At 40.8% G+C, this 17753-nt stretch overlaps 2 protein-coding genes across 2 annotated transcripts; one reads left to right on the plus strand and one right to left on the minus strand.

Annotated features, from left to right (window-relative positions):
• Positions 1-180: 180 nt before the first annotated feature.
• pdhb (pyruvate dehydrogenase E1 subunit beta) lies at positions 181-6573 on the minus strand. Its single transcript, XM_056392979.1, has 11 exons — positions 6418-6573; positions 6263-6322; positions 4619-4726; positions 4004-4066; positions 3751-3786; positions 3290-3480; positions 2964-3058; positions 2527-2637; positions 2043-2134; positions 1820-1961; positions 181-1303 (listed from the first exon to the last, which is right to left on the minus strand). The coding sequence occupies exons 1-11, from the start codon at positions 6556-6558 to the stop codon at positions 1158-1160; spliced, it is 1185 nt and encodes a 394-aa protein (XP_056248954.1). The 5' UTR covers positions 6559-6573; the 3' UTR covers positions 181-1157.
• A 2618-nt stretch (positions 6574-9191) lies between these two features.
• LOC130177365 (IgGFc-binding protein-like) lies at positions 9192-17671 on the plus strand. Its single transcript, XM_056389058.1, has 11 exons — positions 9192-9274; positions 9721-9955; positions 10760-10916; positions 11478-11571; positions 11737-11799; positions 12466-12676; positions 13710-13833; positions 15025-15215; positions 15299-15458; positions 16032-16416; positions 17246-17671. The coding sequence occupies exons 1-11, from the start codon at positions 9192-9194 to the stop codon at positions 17511-17513; spliced, it is 1971 nt and encodes a 656-aa protein (XP_056245033.1). The 3' UTR covers positions 17514-17671.
• The last annotated feature ends 82 nt before the right edge of the window (positions 17672-17753 follow it).

The raw sequence follows: 17753 nt of genomic DNA on the forward strand, positions 1-17753 counted from the left end.
TGCATCACTATCAAGAATCTAGTAATATTTTTTATTCTCCAGAACAAGTACTTTTACTTAAAAGTACATTTTGCTGATACTTTCTAACTTTACTTAAGTAGTAATACAGTATTTTTTATATTATGGTATTGGTGCTTTTACTTAAAAACTTTACTTTATGCAAAAGGATGAAGCAGCGTGAAGGATTGAAAGGTTTTTATTTCTGTAACAGAGTCATTTACAGCAACAATAACATCCAGAGAGCTGCTGCAGCTACAATAAATATTCATGACCACACTCCACCTCCAGTGCTCGGCTGGTTCATTCTTCTTCTCTGCTGCTTTTAGAGCCGGACCGAGTTAAGTGCGAGGAATCAAGTTAATAGACTGATACAGTATGTTTTGGTGGTTGGAAATATATGGGAGTATATTAACAACATAACTACTGAGAGTACAAATTAAGTTTTAGTCAGTCTGCAAGTCTAAATTTGTCAGATTTTCAGATACTCTTTGCTCTCGTCTCAAATGTTTTGTCAGATTCTAAGTGCGTCAGTACTTTTTCAGTTCTAGGTTTGGGGAAGATTAACATAAATAAAGGCCTTGGCCAGAAAAAAATGTGCTGTTAGAAAAGTTCCTAATTTAGATGAGGAAATTTCTGTTTTTTAGTAAGTTGTAAATTAGTTGAAGAATCTCACTGAGCTTTTTATTGTTAGTTAAGTCTAAACACAAAGATCCTCTGGTGGGCTGAGGAAGTTAAATTCAAACGATTATTCTGACCTGCAGACTGATCAAATCCTGACATTCTTTGTTCTCACTCAGCAGTTTTGTCGTCGCCAAACGTCACAGAAAGATCTACAGGATAGAGCAACTTTTACTTTGAAGGGGAGGAAGTGGACAGAGCAACCAGAGCCACATGCAGAGTTCGGTTAAGTTTGTATCAGGGGCAATGACTTGACTGGACTCTGTGTGTCCTCCACTCTGGGTGCAGGTTGAAGAGCTGTGCGTTTCATTGACCAACATCTGGTTGGAAACTTTATAGTCAGGAGCGATTCTTAAGAAATTGTTTGGCTGTATTTACACCTGGTTAAAATATTTTACCAGACTAAGTTTCCACCATCTGTGTGAACAAGACAAAGAGGATTCAGGTGGGGTTGTCCCATAAGTGTGTTTGTGTGCGTCTCAGACATTGAGGGTCTTTTTGACAGAGAAGATAATATCTTTGATCTGCGGCAGGCTGTGGTCCTCCAGGATTTTGGCGTACGGCATGGGGATGTCTACGCCCGTCACTCTGGTGACTGGAGAGTCCAGGTAGTTGAAGGCAGGACCTACAAACACACACAGGAGGTTAGAGATTTCATTGTAGTGCTTGAAGAGTTCTCAGCACACTGTTGATATTTCAAACCACTCAGGAGGTTTTGTTTCGTGCCGCAACAAAATCTTTAAATCAAGATATCCTGGTGTAGAGTTCGCAGAGGTACGGACAAAATTAATGATATGAAGTGGAAAAAATTGCAATGTAGGGTGTTCCAGACATTACTAAGGAACAGTTCAACACAAAAGAAAATATGCTTATTGTCTGAGATATATTCAGCCTGTAGACTGGCTCTGTCCAACACCCATCTCCACCTACCAGCATGTCTACAGATCACAAATTAATGTCTTACTTCCTGTTCATTTAATCTGGGGGTGACAGGGTGATGTGCCAAACCATTTCTAGTCTGCTAGTTGTTTTTCCACCTGTTTTCAGTGTGTGTGCTAAGCTAAGCTAAAAAGATGCTGGTCACAGAAGTGCCATCACTTAGAAACTCAGATTTCAGATTTACAAGTTAGTCAGCCGTTACCTTCCATGACCCTGGCGCAGATCTCTGCTCCGACGCCAAACTGAGGCCAGCCGCCCTCCACTGTCACCAGGTGGTTGGTCTTCATCACGCTGGTCTCAATACTCTCCACATCCAAGGGACGGATAGTCCGCAGGTTGATCACCTGATGCACAGACAGGAAGTAGTTAACACACTGCTGAGCACAGGTCACCTATGTCACATATCAACAGGTGTGTTTCTCTACCTCACACTCGATTCCCTCCTTGGCGAGGACAGCGGCGGCATCCAGACAGTGACTGACGTAACGAGAGTGAGTGACCACAGTGACATGATTCCCTGAAACACAGAAAGGAGAAGAAGGAGGTTTAATTCAAGTTTCTTTCAGAATTTAGAGTGTAGACAAACAGTTGGTGCCTATTCTCCAGTCGATGCCATTAAACCACCACAGAAGAAGACGGTGCAACAACATGATGTGATTAAAGGAGCACCAGTCAAAAACATTTAAAAAACAGGATGGAAACATAGTATTTATTTTTGTTCCATCTCCTCATCAGTCCACATATCTTTCTTGCAACTCAAGCTGTAGCTGGAGACGCAGCACTGAAGTGTTGGACGGACAGATACACCGTTGTTACTCAAGGAAGAGTTTTGTGGTCGGTTTCGAGGAAACAGAGGCTTCGATGGAGCAGTGTGGAGGACGGTGTCCTGTGTGTCTGTCTCTGTCTCACCTTGTCTCTCCACCTTGGCCTTGCCGATGGGAATGGTGAAGTCTTTGGACTGTGACTCCTCAGACATCTCGAAAGGAACGCCGTACATCAGCTCGTTCTCCAGGAACACCACTGCAACACACATTCGGGCGGAGTTCAGTGACAACAGTTACAGACACAGTTCACACTGGGCAGATCTTGCAGCTGTCTGATATAAAAAAGCATAAATGTAAAAATATAAATGCTTCCAAGCAGCATTGAAGACTGAGACTGTCAGAGAATAACTGGTTTGGAGAATCATATGCAAAGTGCTACAACAAATATTAGGTTATAAAGTCCCTATGAACTGTGGGAAGCGACAGATACTTGGTTAAAATACTGTGAGTAGAAAGTAAAACAGCTACTGAAAGGAAGTGGGGGAAGGTAGCTCCACAGACAAAGGGGCTAGCCTCTCTCACCGGGGTTGTCGTCTCTAATGGCTGATTTCAGGAGACCTTTAGCATCTTCCGAGTTCCAGGGACTAACAACCTTCAGACCTGGACAGTGAGCGTACCTGCAGACAGAGACAACAATCACACTGACACCAGTAGCTTCTTGTTCTTGTTGTATGTGGCTTTTTTTTTTTTATGTCGCCACGCTAATTTCTTTCATGTCTTCTTTCATTTCAGTTCTTTGTCTATTTTCTTTCCTCTCAGTTTGTCTCTGTGTTGCTGTTCTTATAAAGCTGCAATCACAGTAATAAGAGCCAACTGACAGTAACAGTATCAGGTGTAAGTGAACGCACCATGCAGCGAAGCACTGCGAGTGCTGTGCAGCGACACCCGCTGATGCTCCGTTGGGTCCTCTGAAGACGATGGGCACCGTCTGGAGACCAGCTGACATGTAGTAGGTCTTCGCTGCGGAGTTGATGACCTGGTCGATGGCTTGCATGGAGAAGTTAAAGGTCATGAACTCACAGATGGGTCTCAGACCGGCCTTCAGGGGACAACAGATTAACATTAGTGAGAGCTGCTGGTCATGTTCACAAAATAACATGAACACATTTCCACAGAAGAGTCATCATTTTTATTCATTAGAATTTACACTAATTTAATGGTATTTTTTTTTATTTTTATGGTAAGGTGCATTTATTCACAGTTCCAATTGATTCATTATGACAACACTCACTGCAATAATCATATTGTACAGTGAGGGGTTTGTGTGTGTTCAGTGAATGTGCTGCATTGTGGATGAACAGGAACTCACCATGGCAGCTCCCACTGCAATGCCAGTGAAGCCCATCTGCATATGAGAGAGAGAGCGAGAGAGAGAGAGAGAGAGAGAGAGAGAGAGAGAGAGAGAGAGAGAGAGAGCCCCTTAATCAGCTGGAAAACGTTTCCTTGGTGTTTCCAGTGTTTTAATCAGACAACAAATGAAACCAACTCAGACAGAAGACTCTCAAACAGCTGAATCAGTTTCATGTACAACAGAGGACATTTGTGAAGGTCGAGCGTCTCACCTCTGAGATTGGAGTGTCAATGATGCGTTGATCTCCATACTTCTTCCACAGGCCTCTGCTCACCTACACACACACACATACACTTACTTTAGTCACTGTTGAGGAAATTACATAGACATTTCCTTTGAGACTCACCCTGACATTAGCCACTGACCCAAAAATCAGCTTTTTTCCCAAATGGGAGACACGACTTTTTGTCCCAAACTGGACAAGCTGTCCCCAGTTAACTAGTCTACAGAGGGAGTGGCTTCTTGTTTTAAGCCGTTCAGTTGAGGTGTATGATGTGTAAAATGTTGAATTTAAGGAAATCTATTTATTTCAATTTATACAAAAAGATTACCTTAAATTAGAAAGTAACAGACGATATCTGAGGTATGAGCTGCCTTGAATCATGATCATTGGTCTGCGTGTACAGAGCTGCCTTTCTCCCTTCTCACAATAAAAGTGCCTGAATCAACAGAGGCCCATGTTCTGACATGATCACAAAATTAACAAAGGATATGAACTCGTTTTACAACCTTTCGAGCTGTGAATCTAAAGAACAGAAACAGACAAGATACGGTGATACTGTCCTCACAAACCTCATCCACTGTGTTGCAATGACAGTCTACTCACCTTGTAGGCTCCGTCGTACTGAGCCACCTCCTCACCCATCAGGAACACCCGCTCGTCCCTCTCCAGCTCCTCATCCATTGCCTGGTTGAGGGCATCACGGACAGTCATCTGACAACAGCAGCACCACAGTCAGTACTGACCCACTACTGGCACCCAGAGGATAGTTCATCCTCACGTCTGTCACATGTCAAGCCATCCTCTTAAGTGAGGCTTTTTAAGTTAGGTACAATTGATTTCGAGTCAATACAAGTTTAATTACAATATAATTTTAATTTAAGATGAACTATTAGGTTGCCAGCGTGTGGAAAATCCTCCAGAACTACACTTTTCTTGTCCTTGTAGCTCTTTAATTCATTAGGGAGACCTCCTCAATGCACTTTACTTTAGTTTTGGTGTCTGTTGTTGTTACAAGCAATCAGCAATAGTTTTATTTTTAATAATTGTTAACCCACATTTCTCTATACTGAGTCCACTTTTTACAGACCTCCTCACACAGTTCTCTTTACTGACATGTAGCTCGGCTCAACAGTAAGCTCACATTGAAAATGCACTAAAGGAAACAACACTTCATCCACATCACAGGATCAACTCTGGTACCAAAACACTGTCAACACTTGTCTCTCAACGGTAAAACTTTGTCACTCACTAACAACAGGTAGCATCAGTATTCATTTAATATGAACTAAAATTGCATTATTACAACTAAAAGAATGACACTTCTTAATGCGTGGGCTGTGCTACCTTACAGTGTGTGTCACAAATGAATCAGAAATGCCGCAATCTGCTTTTTTTGGGCAATTTTTTAGGAGTGACACATATTATAGATATATATTCACATATTTGTATAGGACTGCTGCAGATCTATAAATAAATCAGCAATAGTCAACTCTTCTCTTCTGCATCTGGCCACAAGTTCTCATCCACATCTAACCTTAAATCATCTCTTCAATACACCAGGAAAAGAATACCAGACAATCTTCTGCAAATGTGTCCTGACATCCAGCCTTTATTGTGTCCAAGAGAGACATCTGATCATAAGAAATGATCGTGAGGAAAATAATTCCTCTGTAGGGCTGAGGAATAGAGAGTAAGGTGGAGGGGAAAATGACCCCATCCTGGGATGGGCTGAGAGAAAGAGTGAAACATCACATGTGCCATTTCCTCACCTGGCCTTCAAGTCTTTCATGGAGGCGATTAAGCAGTTAAAATAGGTGCTCAGTGTCCCTATTAGAAGTTTATTTTGATCAAGATGTAGCAGAATGTCGAAAATTTCAGTTTAATTTAAAGTAATTTGGCGTTTTAGATCATAATTTTACCGTGTTTGAAACTGATATGCTAGAGTTCAAAATGGACCATAAGCACACAGAGGTTTGGTGGTTGCTGAGTTTGAAAGGTTTGCACAGTTTTAATCCACACTGTCTGTTTTGGTAATGGTGAAGACGGGGATGACATGATGTGACCTGACACGAGCGGAGATTTGAAGATTAACACTAAACTTAATTTAAGTAGGTAGCACAAAGTCCGATACTATAAGAACTTATAATAACAGCTGTACTTTGTCATTAAACTCCAGAGTTTAAAAAAACATAAAAAATAAATAAGTGTTGGCTGTGGCTAACGTTAGCCTGTTAGCTGCTAACCGACCTGCACTGCGGCCGGAAGGGTCCTGTGAAATCCCCGCCGCTGCAGCGCCGACACGGCATTCTGTAAAGACAGCGAACCGCCATTATCCATCTTAAACATGTTACAAAACCAGACTGAAACAAATACAAAAGAAACATTTCTGAATAATCCCAAACCTTTCCTGTACGGAGAAAGCACCTCAGGGACACCGCCATCTTCACTCTGTCCTCTGCCGGATAGAAGGCGGGGACTACACAGAGGTCAGTAGATTTCGACCAATCAGTGCTGCGGGTGATGTCTACGTTAGAATGCGTCATGATACAGAGCCAATCACAGCGGTTAACTAGAGATGGAGGCGGGAGAAAGCGAAACACGGAATCCAAGGACACTGCTGCCCTGTCATTTGGTATGGAAGACCAAACTCTATTGAAAGATAAATAATAAAATAAAACTAGAAAAATTCCTGGAGAAATTTTGAATGTGCCTGCTGCTTGGTGCATGTACTTCACGCCTCACGTTACAATCTGCACAAAAGCCATTTGAAGCTGTCACATCTGGCAAAAATAACCTCACACTGACGGTTTCAAACACAAATTTGTCCCCACAACCATAGCAAGACGTGTACACACAGTGTTGTGCCATTCACACTTAAAAAAGATCTAGTTCAATGTTCATTAGTTCATACAGATGAAAATGAACTAGTTCACGTTCATTTGTTCTGTTTTTTGTAGCTATCTGAGATCTTTGGTCAACATCTGTTAAACTGATTTTTTTTAATTATTATTTTTTTAATTAATTTATTTATTTGATAGAAACTCATACAACTTCTTTATCTCTTGTAACAGTTGTGGAAAAACACATTTGGAGGGTCAGGTGCTGAAGCTATTGGAGTGAACAAATTATTAGAAACACCTTCCAGTATAACCAACAAAATATATAGTAGCGGAACAGGTCAACAATTTGGGAAACATATTTCTTCCTTTTTCTTTAAATAGGAATAACAATAACAATCTCATGTCTGTGATTTAAACTTGCAATAACTGATTCTTTTGTCCACTTAGGGGCAGTGGAAACAAGTTGCAAACTCAACATTAACATATAATCAACACATTTCACATTGTCATTTGGTACATTGTTACTACAAAATCATTTATATGTCTGGCTCTGTGCAAAGTTAAAAAAAATACACTAATTAAAAGCTCACTAATTAATATACTGTATTTGTTGAATTTGAGAAATGTAAAAACAACACTGTGTTTTCTATTTTGTTGTTCTGTTTCTGTTTTGTGAAAACTTTGTTCTGCACTTAAAGTCCACAGTAAATAGCTGCTGCCCCAAACTAATGCAAATTCTGACATACTAATTACATGTGGCAGAACCAGTTGGAAGAGAAAAAATTGCATCAGCAAGTTCAGAGGTCACACAGGTCACACAAACCCAAACACACACACACAATATAGAGACGTATAGTGTGAGACAGAGCAGAGTCCTGAAGACAGAGAGACAAAAAAAAAGAGACATCAGCATCAAACTTCATCTTTCTGAGGGTAAGACACACATGCTTTCAACTCTTCTCTGCACGTCACTATTTTTCTGCTTTTTGAAACACACATTGGGACAGCCGAAGGAAAACATGAAATCACTTTGGAATAAACAGAGACTGGAACTGCAACTGACCTTTTAACACTCATGCTTTCACCAGAGTCACAAATAAGGCAATAAGAGCATCATAAAACTGGGATCATCACGTCTTTAAAGGTAAACTCCATATTAAGTTTAATGTAATGGAAAGTGTTTCATCTGATGATCAATTCATTTAGAATACATTTTAGTTAAATATGTCTAAACAGGAGTCAACTTATTAGATATTTGGCATTTGCTCTGTGAAATGATGCTTCTGCTCTCCTTCCCTTTTGTGATCTTTGATTTATGTGATTATTATGGGTTTTAATTATTCTTTTTTCTCCAATGAGATTTTTTGGATATACTAACATTATTTATCATTGTATAATAAGTGTCTTTTTTAACAAATGTATGTAATTTTATCAAACTACTTATGATATTTAAGTAACATAATGTTTAAATTTGAGATTGATCCTTTGACATTTAAAATATACAATATATAATAGGTGCACATTATATGTTTGCATTAAATGATGTATACCTACATAATGTAACCTTTGAGATTTTGAAAAATAATAAGATTGTTTACAATTGGAAAATTTCAGTAAGGGAGTTTGTTTATAATTAGAAGATCTCATTGACTTATTATATTAATAATGGACAACAGTAAGTGAAAGTATACTCATGTGTGTGTACATAATGTAACATACTCAATTAATATATATTGTATCATATATACAGTATAACATATCTATCAACAAAATGTGAACAAAGTTATTTATTTATTTATTTATCTTTGACTGGCCAGTCACTAAATGAAGTGAATGACGAATATCCGGTTACAAAAACAATCAGACGCAGTTCCTCACTGGCCGCTTTGAGATGCTATTCAACTTTTTGGCAAGCACTTCTTTTGTAGACAGAGTCCTTTAATCATCCCACTGTTGTTTAGGGTCATGTACTCCTTGTTGCTTATTTAGAGCTCCACCAAGAGCACTTAGCTCCAAACACTTTACATTCCACAGTCACTCAATTATTTTTGTGCATTTAAGTGCCTGGATTTTTGCACAAATTCTCTCATTTCTTTACAGCTTGAGCCATTAAAGGGAATTACAAATAAATGGAAGCATCTTGCCCCTGACCATTATGAAAGTGCAATACTAAATCACTGGTTTTAGGTTATTGTTATAATAACAAAATGCAAAAACACCCTTATGTAAAAGTCCTGCATTCTGCATTCTCCAGTCTTTTCAGTGTATTTGTCCAAAACTGGTTCATCCTGACTTTAAGTCTGTCTCCTTCAGCTCTCTGACTGGCCTCATCCAGAATGCTCTACCTGCTGCTCTACCTGACGACAGTCTTTCATTTTAGTACCTGTAGCTCTATGGAGCTTTGTCAGGGAGACAACCAGTAAGTATGTTTATGATAAATATGTTTATATTTGATGTGAATTTGCTTTACATCTGATAGAAAGTGCTGTGAAAAGGTGACTAATGTAAATGAAATCTCATCGTCATCATCTCACCAAACAAAGACATACAATCCCTGCCTCCCAAAAAGAGAGTGGGTTTGTATGAGTGAAGAGCAGCTGAGATTCAACTATATAATGTGAACTTGTCTGGCTGAGAAATAGTCAAAGTCCCTCATCAAACTGTGGAGCCCCTGGATGAGGCTGCCTTCAGGAACCCACATGGAGACTGGAGGGAGGTTGGACAGTCCAAACTCTTGGTAGATGCATAGACACAAGTAACTGTCAGAGCCGTATCTAACTGGTATCACTTGCATAAACTCTGGCTTAAAGCAAATCTCTCCTCATGTTGACAGTGTTGTTTTGTTCTTGAACCGTCTCCATCCAGGTGCATCATATGCACTGCAACTGGCCCCACTGTCATCGACGTCCACGGCCAGCTTAACTCTGTGCGGGATCGGTGTGCGTACACTCTGATGAAGACCACATCACTCCCAGATTTCCAAGTGCACGCGACCTTCCAGGAACGACGGCGTAAAGATGTCAGTTTTTTGGACCGTGTGATCCTGCAACTGGACAAGCCAGCTGTTCAGATTAATCTGGAACAAGGTGGGAGAGTCCAGGTGAGCTTCCTAGTGCCACAGTTGTAATATATCAGTATAACTGCTGGTCTGCGGTCTCTCAGAACTAGTTTTTCTGATGACAATGAAAATCAAACGTGTTTATAGTGGCTTGAACAACCACCCAAAGGTGGAGTGAAGAACAAGTCTTCATAGACAGAGTTGTGATATTAAAATTTATTAAAACGAAGATAATGTTGTATATTTCAGACACTCATTCATAGCGTTGACCTTCTTTGAACACATTGTACATTCACGGCTATTCCACTGGAATGAATGGACTTTCTTTATCATGAGGCCTCTGACACCCAGGAAACCTGTTCTGCTCAAACACACAGTCTAATTATGTGAGCATGACAGTTTAGCACTTAAAAGCAAAAGACTTGAATTATTTGTGCTTTTATTGAGCTTGTGTTTTAAAGTGTTTAAATTGCTTCCATTTTTTCTGTGACAATTAATTAATACACAGAAAACCTACAATACATCTTGTTCAATGTATAAAATTTTAGAAAATAGCAAAAAAAAAAAATCTGTTATTCTCTGAAACCAGAGTTAACATATTAACATGTGTTAACATGTTAAAAACTGAAGTTTACTATTATAGAAAACTAGCAACATTTTGGTTGACTGTTGTTGCTAATTAATTTTCTTCAACTAATCATTTCACCTCTAGAGTACAGGTTGGTTTCAGGGTGCTGGGGTAAATAATGAAGCTGTCTTGTAAAGTATAGTGGAGGTCAACAGGGGCCCAACAACATTTTTTGGGCCCCCACAAAGGTTAATCAGGCCTTGTGTTCTTCCCTCTAGCTGGGCGACTTAATAATGATGCTCAATGACACAGCTCAGCTGGTTCATGGTGTGGAGCTCTCTAAGGACCAGACCGGAGTGACCGCCAAGGTGTCGCATTTGAACACCACGATGACCGTCTTCTTCAATGGCTACACTGTACAGATACACATTAAAGGTACAGATCACTAATTCACAGATAGATGAGGGAGGGAACTGTGGTGTTGGAGAGATGTTTGTCAGTGGTACCGCCAAGCTCTTCCACCTCTTTGAAAAACACTCTGGCAACTAGATAGACACCATAGCTTTTAAAGTCAAAAAGAACGGGGAGGCAAGAAGAAGAAAACAATACAGATGCTGCACAATCGGTATGTGCAGCCACTTTGAAAATTGTTAATAAAGAGACATCTGCTTGCTATGTTTTTCCTCCACAATAACGCTGTCATTAAAAAAAAAAAAAGTTCAAATGAATTCAAATCCATATAGCCCATCTTAAAATATGTTTTAGATTTATTGTTGTTTACGGTTCCTCTACAGCATCACTTCAATGACAAGCTAAAGTTACTGTGAGACAAACAGCTTTACATGTCTCCACAATTTTATTCTCTCTGGTGTCAAATCCAAAATGCTTCCACACATTACTTCTTTGGTGGTTTGGTATCATGATGCACATTCACAGTGTGCAAACAGTGTGCTGCTACTCTATTGATCTGATTCATTGTCTCCTGAAACTGTCCAGGACCAAGTGGACAAGTCCCATCTGTGTATGGTTTATGTGGCAACTCCAGCCAGCCTTTGAATGAAGTGAGGCTCTCTGAACACAGTGCCTCAGGGTAAGAGCCGAACGTCCCCACTGACTGCTGCCTTGCTACTGCTGGTGACGGATTTCAGACTGCGGGGTCCTCGTATAAAGCGGCTGGGTGTTTTGGTGCTTTTTGTGTTTGTTCATGGGGCATTAGGGGAACAATCTTAATCATCTGCTGTTTGTTGTCCCCTAGCTGTGAGACGCAGTACGAGGACACTGCTAACAGTACAATCAACTGCAACGACATGACTGAACGGTGAGCAGAGACACCTGAACGCAGACGAAACGTTCCTGCCACTGATTAAAGGTTCCTGAGGTTCAGAGATGCAGATGAAAGCCCATCACTACAGTGGCCCTGAGAGCTCAATGCACTGCAACTTAAAAAAACATCTTCATACATTTGACAACACATGCAATGTAAACAAATCACAACACATGCAAATAAACGCGCTGCAAATTCAGTCCCACAACACAACGGAGGTGTTTCCAGGGGACACTACAAAGTGATGAACCTAGCTGGGACTTGTTGTTCAAAAACAAGTGCGTCCCAGCCAGGTTCATCACTTCATCACACAGAGAAAGACAGGAAAGTCAGGGAGAGAGAGAGAGGATGATGTGGTGCAAAGGGCCACGGGTTAGAATCGAAACCCGGGTCACTGTGGTTATGATTACACCTTCATGGTACCCCCACGTGTTGCAGTACGTTGCAGTACGTTGAGCTCTCAGGGCCACCATACTTCACATAAACATGAATGAGTGCAGCTTCCACTGAGCACACATTACATTCTTTAATAAAACATAATGAGTCCAGAAAACACCTTCATCTTGAAGTCTGTGCTGATCAACATATTCCTTATCTTTCCATGTCGCCTGGACTTCATTATTCCATCTCCCTCTTTCCCTCTCTGCCTCACTGACACAGCTGTAATCTCCTGAAGGAGGCGTTTTTCACCGCCTGCCACACCCACATCGACCCACAACCCTACGCTACTGCCTGCGCCAACACTTTGTGCAAATATTCTGCGGTGGACAGTCTTAACTGTCAGTTTCTGGAGGCTTATGCCAGAGCCTGCAGCCTGTACAGCAATGACACAATGGAGGGCTGGAGGTCGAAGGCCAGCTGCTGTAAGACTGTCCTACCTCAATGTTACAACAAAGTCTTAGATTCTACAACTGTGCAAGTGGCTCTGTGAGGCTGAATGTTTTAGCAGGTACAATGTTAAGTTGGAGGTTCTGAAAAAGTTAACTATCACCATGGGCATCGGGTCAGGATGCATGGGAAGATCAATCCTATTCAACAAAGGTTTATTCTCAGATAATTGTTTCAAACATGGAAGGGAAAACACACTTTGGCTGCTGGTTAGAGAGTAAAGATTAAATTTAACACAACAAATCAAAGTAGTCTCATTATGTTCTTCTTAAAGAAATAAGGATAAAGAAAGTTCTCAGAGACTAACAACAAACTTCTTCTACCAGAAACTGCTGACCCCATTTGACGGTGGAAAAAGAGAGAATGAGTGGCGTGAAGCCCTTAAATATTCTTGTAGTGCCCAGGTGAACTGAATCAGGTAAATGAGGTGGAGCGTGAAAAAAAGAGCCAATCAGTGATAAGGAAAGGAAGTGATGTAGGTGAAGAAGGGAAGAGGAAAAATGGGATCTTTACTATAACGTTAGTGATGTTCACCATTTTAGTTTTTTAGTTTTTACAGTGTATGATAACAGTTACCAATTAGCACTAAACACAAAGCACAGCTGAGGCTGATGGGAATATTGTTAGTTTTGCAGATGAAACAGTTGTTGAGATACTTCAGTCTTTAACAAAGTGGCCACAGCACTGATATTTTATCTGTAGTGGGATTTAGTTTTGGTTTTATTTAGTTTTGGTTCAAACCTGTACATCATATTTAGTGCCCAGTCACAGATACAGCGCCATTTAAATTTCATTATCAACATCATCCATCTTTAACAAAGACTCACACCTGTGAATAAAGCCAATAAAGGGGGAACTATCACCACTGCAGAGAAATTGTGTTTGGTAATCACCATTTTGATCACATAAGTACACAAATCAAAACAAACACTGAGGATATTTATATTGGTTTCTAAGCAAATTAATTGTAACATCTGTTAACATCCCTGTCTCTGTCCGCAGCCGGCGGCCCTCAGGCCTACTGTCAGGACCGGTTCTGCAGCGCTCATGAGTTCTGCGGCGAGAACAGCATCAGTGGTGGAACCCGCTGTCACTGTCGGGCCATCTTTGCCTCCACATATAGAACTCAAAACACTTTAGGTAAGACAGCAGCGATAAGGTGACCAGATATCTGAGATGAACCCCGGGGACATTTCCAGTTCAGAGGTCAATATATCATTGAAATACCCAATGTTTTTACATATGATATAAAACAGGGGACACTCATGTATTCTGACTATGGTAACTGTTGTATTGTAATAAATTATTGTGAAGGCCAGCTGATAAAATGACAACTCCCTTCCTTTGAAGCAGTCATGAAGTTTGTTTTAAGTAAGTAGTTGTTTTTGTTAGTTTACTGCCTCCTAACCAACGAGTGAGCCAGCTAACCTTTTCTCTGTCTAGCGACTACAACAACTACAAAACAAAAGAAAAATCTGATTGGATAACTCTATTTTGATGACTCTATTTTGTTATGATTGGTTTTAGCTTCACTTCTATAGCTCGCAGCCAGCCACCTCTGTTGGCCAAAACAAGCACAATGCTAGATGTCTGGTCGCCATAAGCTGTAACACAACAAAGTCACAGTACAGACATTATCAGACCTACAACTGACTGTTAAAGGAGCTATTTGTAAGTTTTGCTAGTGCTACATAGCTAACTTTAGCATTAACAGTTGTTTTCTTATGAGTCTAGAAGAAAACTTCATTCCTTTACTCGCCAAGAGCTGTCTCCAGAGGTGGAAAGCAATGCCAATGTTAACTCTAGTCTCTCATCTCTCTTATCTTCTGAAGTTAGCATGCTAACCAGCTAGCCCCGGCCTGTATCGTCACTTTCCGATAGCGACTCACTGTAGCCCCCAGTGCCCCGAAGACATATGGCTGCTCAGAGGACATGTTATAGCCTCTTGTCTTTAAATACAATGATTGCCGAAGTTCTTGTCAAGCAATAATAACCATCGCCTGCTCTCAGCAAGAAACGACATTCGGCGGCAGAGAAAACTTACAAATAGCTCCTTTAAATTAAAAAAACATGAATATATATATACTGTATATTAGATTGACTGTTTTCCATATCTAAACATCACACAACAGATTTTGAGTGAGGTTTTCTCATTTCTGCCGCAGAACCCAAAGCTAATTAGCATCTGATAGTAATTACCACTTAACCACAAAGTTCACTGTTCGATTCCCAGTCGGATATCCATCTTTCTCACCTCACCACATTTCCTGTCTCTAAACTGAAAACTCAACATGTTACATGTCTGCTTTACTGTCCGTGTCCTGTTTTCAGGTGACGGTGTGGTCTGCAATAAGTCCTCTCTGTCAGTCACTCTGGTTGGTTGTCTCCTTCAAGACAAAGGCATTCACTACTCTGACTTACACCTGTACGACAACACCTGCAGGGGTCAGATGGACAACGTAACCCACATGGTGACCTTAAGCTTCGACACCAAAATCAACCCCTGTGGGATGATGATCAGGGTAGGTAACAAGCAGAAGCTACAGATGAATGAACTCGGTGGGTTTTCTGCAGTAACAGCGTCTGACTCCGTGTGACCTTGCAGATGAACAACAAAAGCCAGATTATCAACAAGAATGGCGTCATCCTGGAGACCACCAAAGAGCAGTTGGCGGATATCACCTGTCCCTTTATCATACCAGATATAGACATCGATTTCTCAGTGGGCATCAAAATCATAGGAGGCACCAACAAGTGTGTGGAGAGTAACACTCAGCCGTTCATATTCAAAGAGAAATACTTTTCACTTCATCACATATACTTCACAGCTTTACCAGTTACTTTACAAATTAAGATTTTGCATTCAAAACATACAAATCTTATAGAATACAATGCTTTGTCACAGATTAAACTACCCCATTGGTTAATTAATCCTCTGACAGAAAAATAATTCAGCTACTGCTGTCAACAATTTTAATAATCATTTATGCCATTGCTCAGGTAAAAAAAATACTAAATATTTCATGTTCCAGCTTTTCAAAAGTAAAGATTTGCCCAGTCTCTGTGGGTAGGAATATATGATATATAATGAATCATCATATATAATACTGCAATAATCCCAAATTAGAGGTGTAAATTTACAACTGCTGTTTGTAGTTCACTAAAATTTCAGATCTTCATGTGAACCAACATTTTAATGATCCTAAATGATAAAATAAAACATCAAAGACCATTTGGGTGTTAAAATGAAAAGAATTGATGTAAATCAAAATGCAAATGATCAAACTGATTTTCTAAAATAAAACATTCTTTCAGTGATATGGATTATTAACATAAAGACGATCAAAACATCAGCTGGACGTACTCTTACTCTGTAAATGCAGGAAGTATTGTCTGTAGTTCTAGACGTTCAGAGGTGTCTGTAATTTGTGAGTACAAGAGAGATGAAGTGTGTTTGTGTGTTTGTTTGTTCCCCAGTGGTTCGTACGAGTACGTGATAACTGGAGTGTGGAACTACACTCTGACCATGAAGGCCTACACCGACCCCGGCCGGACACAGACTGTGACTTCGAACACCGAGCTCAAACTGAACCAGAAGGTCTGGTACGAGCTGAAGACGGGCGGCCTGGATGATAAAGAGATCGCTCTGGTGACGCACTCCTGCTTCGCCACCGACGACCCAACAGCAAACTCGAGTCTGAGATACGACCTCATCATCAATGGGTGAGAGACACACAGACGTGGTTGCACAGTCTGTTAATGTGGAGTTTCCAGTGAAGCCAGCTGTATTTATAGAGCCGCAAAATCATGCTGCTGCTGTTAGTTAAAGGATTTTGGTGAGCAGAAGTAAAGGCAGATGAGATGGCTCAGGGTGAATGGTCCCTGAACGCAGCAGGCCATACTGCTGATGAGGGCTGGACTCCGAAATCTGGATCTGGTTCAAGTATCCAAATTTGTTCAAGGAAAAGTTCCACATTTTAGGAGATGCTTGTTTGTTTCCTTACCAAGACTTACATGCAAAGATATCACTCTCATGTCCTTACAGTAAGTATGAAGCTACATCCAGCTAGCTAACTTAGCTTAGCAGAAAGACTGGAAACAGGGAAGCAGCTAGCCTGGCTCTGTGCAGAGGTAACAAGATCTTCCTACCAGCACCTCAAAAGTGTTGTATGGGGAGTTAAGTGCCAGACTCTTTCTACGGTCCCTTAGTCACTTGTTCTAGAGCCTTCGACTCAATCACCTGGTCTTCATCAGCAGATGGAGCTTGCCCTGTTTCTATAGATGTTAAAACAGTTTGGAGAAAACAAAAACGTACATTTTCACAATGACTGTCTGCTGAGGAAGACCATGTGATACAACCAAAAGCCCCAGAACAAGCAAGTGCGTAGATCTTTTTATTAGCTGTAGAAAATATTAGTTTTGTCAGTAACTGGGCCAAAAAGCACAGAATGAAACTCGTGTCTTTGTTTGTTTTTTCCGCTCTGTCATCTGCTGTTTGGTGCGACGACCGCACCTGGTGACGTGTGGTTTCGCTTTTCCTGTTTCTGAGCAGCTGTGCGAACCCTGCTGACCAAACGGTGACGGTGCAGAGCAATGGAGAAGGAACGTACAACTACTTCTCCTTCAACATGTTCCAGTTCAGCGGGAAGCAAGGAAACGTTTACCTGCACTGCAAACTGAACCTGTGTCTCAAACAGAACAAGACCTGCGCCCCGGTACGTCCCCAAAGACCCTCGCACCGACACAATTACACGCAAGACGCCCCCAATCCTGCAAGTACGAAACCAGAACATCAGTTTTCAGATCTGTGCTTTCATTGATAACATGATCTGTCAGCGTCGGTCACCTTTGATACACTAAATGGCCAGAAGTATGTAGACAAGCCACGTCTCTAATGTCTCTAAAATGGTCAGATTTAAGGATATCAGCACATTAACCTCAATATTTTCATTCGTCAGTTTCAGTCCATAAATATCAGGGACTGACTGAACCCTAAAACTGTATCCCTGTCTCTTTAACGTAGAGCTGCAGCCCGAATGCTAGAACACGCAGAGCTGCCA

This window comes from Seriola aureovittata, chromosome 2 (assembly GCF_021018895.1).
Source record: "Seriola aureovittata isolate HTS-2021-v1 ecotype China chromosome 2, ASM2101889v1, whole genome shotgun sequence".
Lineage (NCBI taxonomy): Eukaryota > Metazoa > Chordata > Actinopteri > Carangiformes > Carangidae > Seriola > Seriola aureovittata.

Bases quoted from the DNA above. Each gene is read 5' to 3' on its own strand.
- pdhb (XM_056392979.1), bottom strand. From the start codon at position 6,558: ATGACGCATTCTAACGTAGACATCACCCGCAGCACTGATTGGTCGAAA. The intron at 4,727-6,262 runs GTCGGTTAGCAG...TGCTGTTGTCAG, and splicing joins CCCTTCCGGCCGCAGTGCAG to ATGACTGTCCGTGATGCCCT. The intron at 3,059-3,289 runs GTGCGTTCACTT...CTCTGTCTGCAG, and splicing joins TCGCAGTGCTTCGCTGCATG to GTACGCTCACTGTCCAGGTC.
- LOC130177365 (XM_056389058.1), top strand. From the start codon at position 9,192: ATGCTCTACCTGCTGCTCTACCTGACGACAGTCTTTCATTTTAGTACC. The intron at 9,956-10,759 runs GTGAGCTTCCTA...TCTTCCCTCTAG, and splicing joins AACAAGGTGGGAGAGTCCAG to CTGGGCGACTTAATAATGAT. The intron at 15,216-15,298 runs GTAGGTAACAAG...GTGACCTTGCAG, and splicing joins CCTGTGGGATGATGATCAGG to ATGAACAACAAAAGCCAGAT.